This window comes from Pteropus vampyrus, unplaced genomic scaffold (assembly GCF_000151845.1).
Source record: "Pteropus vampyrus isolate Shadow unplaced genomic scaffold, Pvam_2.0 Scaffold121, whole genome shotgun sequence".
Taxonomy (NCBI): domain Eukaryota; kingdom Metazoa; phylum Chordata; class Mammalia; order Chiroptera; family Pteropodidae; genus Pteropus; species Pteropus vampyrus.
The window spans coordinates 3,444,682-3,455,416 of record NW_011888902.1 but is presented as its reverse complement, the minus strand read 5'-3'; the positions used below and the strand labels follow the sequence as shown (position 1 = coordinate 3,455,416).

The following is a 10,735-nucleotide window of genomic DNA, read 5'->3' as shown; positions in this document are numbered from 1 at the left end:
GGGATAACCTGAACAACCACATAAGCGTAAATCAGTGATAGGCTGTTATCAACAGCATGTTTTGCTCAACTTCTCTTAAGTACTTACGTACAGGTGTCGGGGGTAGGTGCAAAGGACGGGAAGAGAACGAGACGAACGCTCCCAATGCCAGTTAATTCCTGAGGTGGCATTATGTCTTAACTGATGCACTGATCGACACTGTAGAGACGCGTCTGTGCTACGAAACAGTCCCAACATTATCATATTCCCGCAATGACACTGTGGTATTTGGAAGGCAGCAAACCTACGTGACAGTTTACACTGTAACGGCCAGAGGAAGTGTCGATTCTTTTTAATTTTGCTGCTACAATTAGCAGTGGGCCACAAAACACTTTACAAAGTCCCTAAGAAATCTGATGTAGGTTTCACGCTCCTCCCAGTTAGCTCAAGGCAAAGCTATTGTGTATTCTCGTGTACTTTATTTTAAAAACTCTAAGTGCCAACGTTGTAAACATTTTGTATCTTCTCAACTAAACCTTGTCTGGTAACAAGGATAAGAGCCAAGAGAAGCAGGTTATAATTCTGTGTATAATAAAACTGATCTATTGATCAGCTTCTGGTTTAAACTTAAAATACGATTTTAAAATAATTTTTCAAAGTACATGCTACAATCATAAAGACTATTTCTGTGCACTTTCCATTCTGGACACGATTTCCAAAATGGCGTGATGGAGGTAAGAATTTCAAAACCCACCAGAATGGAAATAACAGGGAAGAATATTTTCAACTCAGAGCATCAAACGTACATTTCTGTGCAGAAATCTAGACAACTATACAAGTCTTTAAGCAATCATCTGTTTTATTATACAACTCTATGAACAGAAGATGAACAGAAATACACAATATACTTACCTGTACAGGTGAACCTACTTTTTTAGCTACAGATATTATGGTTCATACTGCCTTTAATCTTACAGTTCATAACTATGTATAACCTTATTGCATGAAGGGCAAATTCTACACGGGGAGGTTCACAGGCCAGTCACGTCAGGTGCTCCCAGTACATTCAAAAACCGTACCTCATAATCTGGCTGTTATCTTCCCTGAGCCTGGAAATTTCGAGTTGCTTTACAGTTTCAGCTCATTTGCTATTTTGGACGCAACGTTCTTAAAGGCGATCGACGTTCCCGAGATGCGCTTGAAGCGGACCCCGTTAAGGGACAGCCGGGGCAGCTTGCAGACTTCCATCTCCCACTGCACGAGGCTGTCCTGTCTGGCATCTCCGTGGACACAGAAGAGCAAAAACCTCTCTTTCTGTTCGTAATCGCAGTTGTTGGCGTCCAGCACCTTCCGGATTTCCCTCATCATGTCGCCGGGGTCCATCGAGCTGGTGGTCTTCATGCTCCAGGTGAAGCGCAGGGAACGCGGTTTGCAGTCTCTGGCTTCGTCCTTGTCTCTTTCTTTGGGCTCCCCGGATGTGCTTCTGGGAGGAGCGGGCAAAGGAAGAGAACGGAGAGAAAACCCCATTCAGCACAGGAATCGAGGCGCACGTGAACTCTAAGGGGTCATCATTCGGCGCTTGACAAACCTGCCTGATTTGCAGACTGCCTTCGGGTAGACACTAAGATTTCTGCGACTTTGCTGTTACGAATGCGGATCCCCCTAGACGGCCTCTGTTTTGACTTTCGTTAATATCCTCGATCTAAAATAGCATGTTTTCTTACATATATCGGTTTGTGGGAAACGAGTTTGCAGGCGGAAGTGAAGAACTTGATAGTTTTTCAGTTCCTTCCACATTGTTTCCTTCCGTTTGCAAAAGCGGATTCTCCGCTTTGTACATGTGTGCAACAGACAGAGCAAGGCCACGAGCATTCTGCTTGTAAATACACATTTTTGAAATATAAAGAAAATTTCTTTTTGGTACCTTTTTTGGGTAGGAAAAGACTGGGGCTGGGGACGAGAAGAGTGACAGCTCCAGAGGGATTATTTACACCTGACAACGTGGAGGAAGAAGGCCGTACTGCAATAAGGCGACGACGTCAGGTCGCACCGCACGCGAGTGCAGACACCGGGTCCTCTAACGGTGTCGAAGGATGCTTTGCTGAAGGACGTCCTTAAAACAGTCTCCACGCCACCTCCTGCCCCCAGCTCCTACCCCTCGTCGTCTATTGCTGACCCCTTTGTTCACTCCTATCGACACGCACTGACCTCCACGCTACTATTCCTTAAACGCACGGGGCCTGGTCCGGCCCGAAGGCTTTTGCACAAGCTGCTCCCTTTGCCAGAAATGCCTTTGGCTCGGGTGGCTGCATGGCTGTCTCCCTGTCTTCTTTCAAATGGTTGCCCGCGTTCTCCATGTGATCCACCCCCAACGCCTTCTTGCACCCCAACTCCCACCCTGGCATGGCCGACCTCCCTCACCCTGCTCTGTTTTTCCCTCTGCGGCCCTGCTCACGTTCTGATATACTATTTAATACACTTATTTATGATGTTTATGATTTGTTGTCAGAATCTACCAGGAGACTGGAAGCCCCAGGGGGCCCGGGAGCTGTGTCTGGTTTGGTCGCTGACACTGCCAGGCAGGCGTGTCACACAGGACGTGAACGGCACGCGGCTGTTCGGTGCGTCCACCTAACTTACTTTCCTTACTGTTCTATATAAATAATATAGAGCCAGGAAGTCTATTTCACATAATTACGGAAAAGTAAAATTAATAAGGGTATCTGTGATTCAGAAGACCCTGCAATGAAATTTATTGAGCAATTATACAAATATGGGTGTTCCAATTTTAACTTGTCAACCTAGCTCATATCCGTGTGATTTAAGAAATGACGCACTTTGAAAGTTTGTAACCTACTATATATTTCATACATTTTTATCAGTATCGTATAATATATATTCGTATATATATACATGTCTGAATTTTTATGTAAATATGTATATTTGTGCTTCCTTCTCATTCCTAGGTATCCGAGCCCCCAAAACTCTGTAAACTATGCGAGTTTGAGAAAATACATTTCCAAAGACTATTAAACAAGTATTTATTAACAAGTATTTATGGAGCGTATTTATTTCGGTGTCTCCCTTATCACCCTCTTTCTGCTCACTGACTCTAAGTCACAGGCCCCTGTGGGTGCAGGTCCAACCCGAGTCATTTACTGGGACCGCACGCGCGACTCAGGTCACCCAATCAGCATGGAAGGGCCTGGAAGGGACCCAAGAGATCCCCTGGTCAAAAACTCGTCTTAAAAACAGAACTGATGGCTGGAAACGTAAACGACTTTTTTTTAAGGTCATACTGCTAACAAATTGAAAAGCGAAGGCTAGAAATCAGGTGTCTTATTCCAAGCCTGATTTTCCTGGCATCCCACCAAGGAAGCCTAGCGACCTTAAGACAACAGGCACATACGCGATGTCGCCTGCGTGTATCTCAAAGGCGTTGCCAGCGGTAACGGTGATGGGAGAAAGCTCCTGACAATGCCGACACTAATGATAACGGCTACCGTTTATCGGGCACTTGCTGGGTGCCAGGAAGGGTTCCAAGTTCCTTCTTCATTTGTATCATTTCCTCGTTTGCCCCTCAGAACAACCCTACGAGGAAGTCTGAATGAGGAACTGGGGGCACGAGGCGTCGAGGTCACTCTCCTACAGTCACAAAGCTAAGTGGTAAGTGGCAGGACACAGCTCAGACCCACGGGGTCCGGCTCAAGAGACCGTGTCTCCCCCATCAGGTCCCACTACCTCCCTGAAATGACAGAACCTCATTGCTACTGGTCTGGTCCCACGCATGCTCCTTCCTGCTGCTTCTTCTGTAAAATGGATACTTTTCACCTGGTGGCTCTGAGGATCAAATGGCCAGCAAGTACCTCGGAGACACTAGTTATTCAGTAAGTCTGTTCAAAAGCCCGGTGAGGACCGAACAAGGCCCGGTGAGGGCCATGCGGTCACACGTTGTATCTGAGGATACGATGCACGCAGATGAACTGCAGTATTAGCAGCCACTTGTGACGCTACACGCTACTAAATGTCTCAGAGGAAAACTGAGTAGAAAGAGAGAAAGAAACGAGACGAGAGGGCTCAGAAATGGTGACTCGGTGAGGGAAGACAGAAGTCCTTCACGCTCATCTAACAGGCAGGAGACAGTTACAAGTTTCCATCCTGCCTCCCTCTGGCTCCTTATCACGGAGACACAGGCACCTAACTCAACAAAGGACCATTTAAACTACCACGACTACACATAAACACAGCACGGTTTGTAGAAAGGACCGCGTGGGAATGCTTAATAAAGTGTTTCCAAAGCTCATTATGTTTTTTATTTCATATAGTTTTTTGAAGGAGAAATTAAGTGGAGGCTTGTGTTCGGCTGCTCAAAAATAACTCTGGAAGGAAGCTGGGGAGTTTGCCCTGAGTCGCTGCGGGTCAGAACACCGCCTCCCTTAAGGCCCGTGCTCGCTAAAAGAAATTTAATGCCTTTGTTTTTGAAATTTCCCGCCTATAAATTTGAACACAAGCACTAACGTGTCATTCATGTGGCCACTAGAGGCCCCGGCGCCCCCAGTCACAAAACCTGGGAGTCGGGCTCGGCATGGGTTGTGTCAAACTCTCCACCTCATTCTGACTGTGCTCAAGTGTGAGACCCATCTCCAGAATGAATACGCGACCAGCGCCAAATGTCAGGAACCGTGAAGTATGGCAGGATGAGTTCCCACCACTGAACACTCACGGACGATGCGTCACTCACACCGCCTCTCCCTACATACCTGGGTACCGCAGCGTTCTGCGTTATCTGAGCAAGACTCATTTTTAGTTAATGTCATTTTAGTGAGAAAAGGGTCAGGACATTTCATCTGTTAATTCTTCTGCTAAGATATATTTGCTAGGACGGAAAGGCTATTTCTCTGCAAAGCATATCGTTCAAAATAATGTTTAGAAAACACAAACTTACAGTCAAATAACTTAAATGTAATTAAAGGCTAGGCAATATAGGAGAACCCATCCCAAAATAAAAACTGTAAATACACATACGATCTAGTCATTAGTTGTGTTCACGTTTACTGAGTGCTGTCAGGATTTCGAGAGCACGTTCTCAAACGCGGGGGACCTGGCAGTGAAGTGTTAATAGTGGCTCCTCACCTTGAGGTGTCGGCTCTGCCACTGGCTTCGCCTTCACTTGGATCCCTCAAAACAAAGTGAAGGTTGAGATTTAATGATCAAGAAAACCGACATCTAGAATGATTTTAAAATTAACCGTTGAGCACACGTCTAGCATGACAGTTTTCTATTACTAGTCAGTCTAATACTATTTCTAATGTTTTTCAACATAACCACACTTAACTGTCATTTATTGAGCGTCTACTGGGTATCGTCACAGAGCAGAGGCTAGGTGACAGTTCGGGATTATCATTATTATTTTTTTTACGTGATCTTCCAATTCTCAGACATGACCTTAAAGTTATAATTTTGGCTTAGTTTAGTTCAATCTAAAATTAAAAGTATTTAATAATTATCAAGAGCAAGATTCAACTTCATACCTGTTATTACACAGAATTCTAGTAGCCGCTCAATTTAGAAAATAAATTAACCTTATAGTTAGAAATAAAGCTCAACACACATATAAGTATTTCTAAAAATAAATATCAATTTTTAAATAAGCAATTAACTTATTTCAGAAGTTATGCTAATGATTCATGCACATGATAAAATATGACAGCAAACCAACAGCCTAACAAACCAAGCAGGTGAGTTTAAAAACAAGAATGCAATCTTAAACAGAAATACTGACCTTACCTGGATATCCACCTGTGAAATAAAACCAGGAAAACTCGACTAATTGTTCTTTTGTTAAATATAATTAACATTTTTTGTTCACCAAAATTTTAACTACTTCGTCATTTTCAAAAGCAAATAAGTATCTACATAGGAACATCAAGTTATAAACCAGTTTAAACATATGAAGAGATGGCTTATGAGAGCAAAATACTATTAAAAAGTTGGGGGAAATCACCAACTTGAACCCCTAAGTTAATGTTTTCTTAACGTTTTAACCATTACATTATTTATGTAAAATGACTCCAGCTGGAATAAAATCAAGTGCCACTTTCCTCACCGCCCCCTTCACCCCAAATTAATAAAACACATCCATCCACTGAGTTTTAACACATGAAGACATTTTAACCTGGTGGTTAAAAATGTGACTGTCTTACGCTTCTTAGGGCCTTTAGCTACAGGCCCTTCTTGATAAACGTATTGTGTAAATCGCATTTTCCTATTTGAATGAGAAAGGATAATAAGACGTGTTCTCCCATTCGAGTGAGGTGGCTCAAATTTCTATTTTTAACACCTGGCGTTTTCATTGGGAAGCATAATAAAAATTCATCTATATAAATCTGTTTTGGTCAGAGCACACAGAAATAAATGAAGTCTCTTTGGAGCAGGTGCGAAGTGAAACGCACGGCCGGTGCACGCTGAGGTGAAGGGCGGGCCATCAGCTCGGCAGGAGTGACGGCCACGCTGTGCCTTCCGGTGGCAAAGGAAAGCTCCTTAAGAGGAAAGCGCGTGCGTCTCACGGGGCTTTGGTGCCCGCCTGGCACGCTGCCTGACGCCGCTGTGAGTGGATCTGATCCACTGCTGCCAGCATCGGGTACGAAACGCCCCTCAGAACGCACTCCCCCGGCTGTCATCGTTGCAAGAGCGACCGACTTGTCACATCGTTTCCCACATCCTGTCCCTGCTTCCCTGGACGCCTCTAGGCACACTGACTGGACGTATTTCTGCCAGTGGGCTGTGATTTCCGACAGTCCAGTAAGTTGGCACTAAGTGGCCACGGCGGGCGGCAGCTGGGGACGGAGCGGGCGCTCACAGGTTTAGAAAAGCCAGCTGTTTTACAGATAGCAACACACACGCAATGAACTAAGTAGGTTACTGCCTATCTAAGAGGGGGGTACAGTTAAAAAAAAGAAACCGCCAGATTTGCTGTAGGGATGGATTATAGGGAACCCACCCAAAGCGAACGGGTCTAACGCTATTTAAAAGACCTGGGTAATCTCCATCCACATCTTCCCCTGAAAGACGATTCTAGTGTGAATCGCTTTCGTAGCTGGAAGGTTCTCTCCTCAGACTAGAAGACGTCAGTGTACGGTCCGACCGGCCAAGAAGAACTAACTGGCTTCCTATCTGTGATAACACCGTTCGAGCACACGAATAACGCTAAGTTATTCGTTAACCTTCCCTTCTTAAAGCTTCCCAATCCGATTCCTTTACTCTTCTTCCCTGTAAGAATCCTCTTGCATCTTTCTAAGCAGTTGGTGACACATCAGCTTGGCTGGTCCCAAAGTCTGTGAGGTGTCTGGGTCCCCAAAGGTGCACTCAAAGTCGGCCCCGCCCCTGAGCACATCCAGTTCTGCCCGTCTGGCCACACGGGGGCGTCCGCGTGCGGGTTCCACTTGTCCAGGCTGTGGGCACAGTGACATGAGGAAGGCAAAGGCAACAGAGAGACAGGAAGGGCTTGAGCCCAGGACGGGCTTAAGACGAAGGGGCTGAGGGCAAAGAACAGACAGCCTGAGAAACGAGTTGAGAATGCTCTTGAGCTAACAAGGCTGGACACTGAGAAATTCTCTAGTTTGTCTGCAAGCCTCCGACCCTTCCCACAGTTCGATATGCTGTGAATGCAGACACAGCAACTCTATCTCCAGTCTGCCACTCGCTAAAGAACTTAGCGGGTTCATTCCTGGGACTGTCACCAATACTTTGCTTGACCTCCTGCATTAAATCACTTGCGGCAGGTTACACGGCCCAATCTCCAGCTACAAGATGCTACATCAGGGCGGACCTCACGCGCTGCAGTGGACACGGACACGTGTGGAAAGCCAAAGCTGTTCACGTGGTGACAAGTGACCTTGGAGGAGAATTGAGACATTTTTCTCTTCTCTAAACCAAATCCAGAATTAATTAAAATGTGTTAAAAAGCAAGACCTTGAAAAACCAAATTGCTGACACAGGATCGAAAACAACCTTCCCCTTCCTTCCTTGCCCCCTGGCCGAAAAACCCTCTGCTACATGACATTATTCAAAATTTAACAAGTGTCGTGAAGCTTCGGGAACTCTCACGCCAGGTCCCGCAGAGGTTAGCTCTGAGCACCCTGACGCCCCTGGCTGCACTCTTGACTTGGGGATCCGCTTCCTTCATTAGAATTATAACCTTATTTGTTTGCTTTACAAATTGTCTTCCATTGCTCATGCATTTATTCAGGCATGTTTTTCGAATGCCGTATTACATGTCATAGTAGGCCCTCGATATTCAGAGGAAGATCTGGCATAAAACAAAGCAAACAAACAAGCAAGTCCCTGTTCTCGAGGAGCTCGTTTTCTAGCTGGGAGAGACAGACAATGAACAAATGCGTAGAGCATGTATTATTTCAGGGAGCGTTAGCACTGTGGAGAAAAAGCAAGCAGGGAAAAGTGTTGGGATGAAGAGGCTGTGACTTTAAATGGGGGGGGGTGTTGTCAGGAAGGCCTCCGTGAGGAAGGGGCAGTTGAGCAAAGACCCAAGGAAGGCGTAAAAGAAGCCAGTGTGGGGAGGAGGGCTGTGGGCAGAATGGCGCGTACGACACCCTGACCAGCGTGCTGAGGGGGCACACCTGGTGTGGAACGAGCAAGGGGAGAGGGGAGCAGATCAGGTCCGCGCGGAAATGGATGGCCAGACAGCGCAGGGCCGCGGAGGGCACTGTCGGGGCTCTGAGCTCTCTCCTGGGCAAGAGGAAAGCAAGCTTTAAACTGAGGGCTTTAAACCGAGGACTCGCATCGTTGAAAACAGGAGCACGAGGGCGGACGCGAGGAGACTCGCTGGGAGGTGGCAGGTCGCTGACGATTTAGAAGGCAGGGGAGGGACTGACGGCAGCAGCTGAATTCTAGAACTACCACGAAGCCGGGGCCCACATGACTCGCTCACGGAGTTGGTGGGTGGGACGCGAAAGCGAGGCGCCAAGAATCCGCAAGGCTCACGGCCTGGGCAGGTGCAAGGACGGTGCTGCCACCATCTACGGTGCTGAGGAATGGGGAGGGGCAGGTTCAGGGAAGCGGGGTGGGAGGTGAACTTCGGACACGTTCTCTTGGAGGCTGAGTCGCCACTGGAAGGTGGAATTGGACGTCAGGGGCCTGAACGAGATCACCAAGAGGACAAAGACCGAGCCCAGGGCCCGTCGGATAGTGAGAGGTCAGAGGGAAAGGCGAAGGGGCCTAAAGAAAACCGGCAAAGGAGTCTGGGAAGAGACAGCTAGTTTGAGGGGCAGGAGGAAAACCAGAAGCAAGTGAGGGAAGCGTTTGGACTGTGGGAATGTTGTTCGGACAGTAAGTGGCCCGCAGGGCGGGAGGCGCCGGGTCAGTCTCACTGAGTGCTGATCGACAGCACCTAGCAGAGTGCCGAGCTCGGAGGAGGCCCTCGCGTACCTGTGAACTGACTACCTGGCAAGCCCTTACCCCAGCAGGCTGTCTCTGTGGCTCTCTCTGCTCCGCTCTCCTGTCCTTGTCCACTGCGCTTTGTGCGTCCCCTCTCGAAGCTACAATTTTTATTGCAAAGAGAAATACTTTGCACAACGCTTAATGTACACTTAGCAATCAAGCATTCGACTCAAAATCTAGTTCGTCTTCACTTCAAAATTAATTCTGGCTAAACCACGAGCAAGTACAGCTTCTGAAAATGGCTTTAACATGATGCAATATATTGATCTTACTGTTAAATTGTATACCTGAAACTTACTGGATTTTGTTAACCAATGTCACCATAATAAACATTAATAAAAAAATAAATAAAAATGGCTATACATAGAGGGCCAGGTTCCAACAGCAGAAACTACGGACAATCTCGCTGGCGCCCTGTCTCACTGTCATGCTGACACTGTGGGGGAACTTCTAGGTCTTTCTCTGTCAAAGTGTCATACTGCATGGTAACTGCCCAAATGGTACAAAATCGACTGATCTGGTTTGAATCAGATGCTGAGTTTGAGTATTTAAAGTTTTAAATTCAGCTGTATGAGCCTGGACACACTGACCAAGGAGGTAGGTCCATAAACAGCTCCCATGAGGCAAGAGACTGAAGCTGCTGCTTCTCCTTCCCACATCCCCTCCGCAAAATCCTAGGAAAACTCATTAACGTTGAAAACCAAGTATTTAGTTAATAATTTTGAAAGCGCGTGCTATTACTCTCTCGCCCATAATTTCTTCTCTGCTCGGCTAACTAGATGGTTTGGAGCCTTAACTTCCTTCGCACACGGGAGCAACGTGCCTTCCGCGGGACACCCCGGCAGGGTGACCACACGCTGTTTCCAGAGCCCACTCTGTTCTCCATCACGGCTCTGTGCTCACAGCCTGCTCCCGCCAGGACTGCACGCCCCTGGACAGCACGGACGCGGTCGCACGCATCTTTCTGCCCTCAGCACCTTGGACAGCGCTCCGACAGGCTGGACTCCCGCGGGCTTCCGGCAGCGCCTACTAACGGATCGGATTGACGTCTACTGATCTGTGCTTAATTTTTAGGAAACAGTGCAATTTTACTATTTCATGAAATTAGAAATGTACTATTTTCTTATATTAGTTTACTTTTACGCATTCATTTTGTGTTTACTATGTTTTGATGTTAAGTTTTTCTGATGTTAAATTATGTAAGTAATCTATACGATGGTAGGACATAGACTTTTTAGAAGAAAAAAAGGGAAATTACATATTACGGGTGAGAAGTCTAAAAGTTCTTAAAGAAATGTTA

The 10,735-nt window shown here is 46.6% G+C and overlaps 1 protein-coding gene across 1 annotated transcript in view; it reads right to left on the bottom strand.

The window, feature by feature from the left end:
• Positions 1 to 818: 818 nt before the first annotated feature.
• Positions 819 to 10,735, bottom strand: part of MARK1 (microtubule affinity regulating kinase 1) — a gene marked incomplete at its 5' end in the record, with an annotated part of 35,758 nt that continues 25,841 nt past the window's right edge. The window contains 5 exons of the mRNA XM_023534154.1: positions 819 to 1,462; positions 5,113 to 5,157; positions 8,584 to 8,724; positions 8,927 to 9,022; positions 9,147 to 9,213. Of these exons, the coding sequence (XP_023389922.1) occupies positions 1,108 to 1,462; positions 5,113 to 5,157; positions 8,584 to 8,724; positions 8,927 to 9,022; positions 9,147 to 9,213 (704 nt within the window). The remainder of the gene's footprint in view (positions 1,463 to 5,112; positions 5,158 to 8,583; positions 8,725 to 8,926; positions 9,023 to 9,146; positions 9,214 to 10,735) is intronic.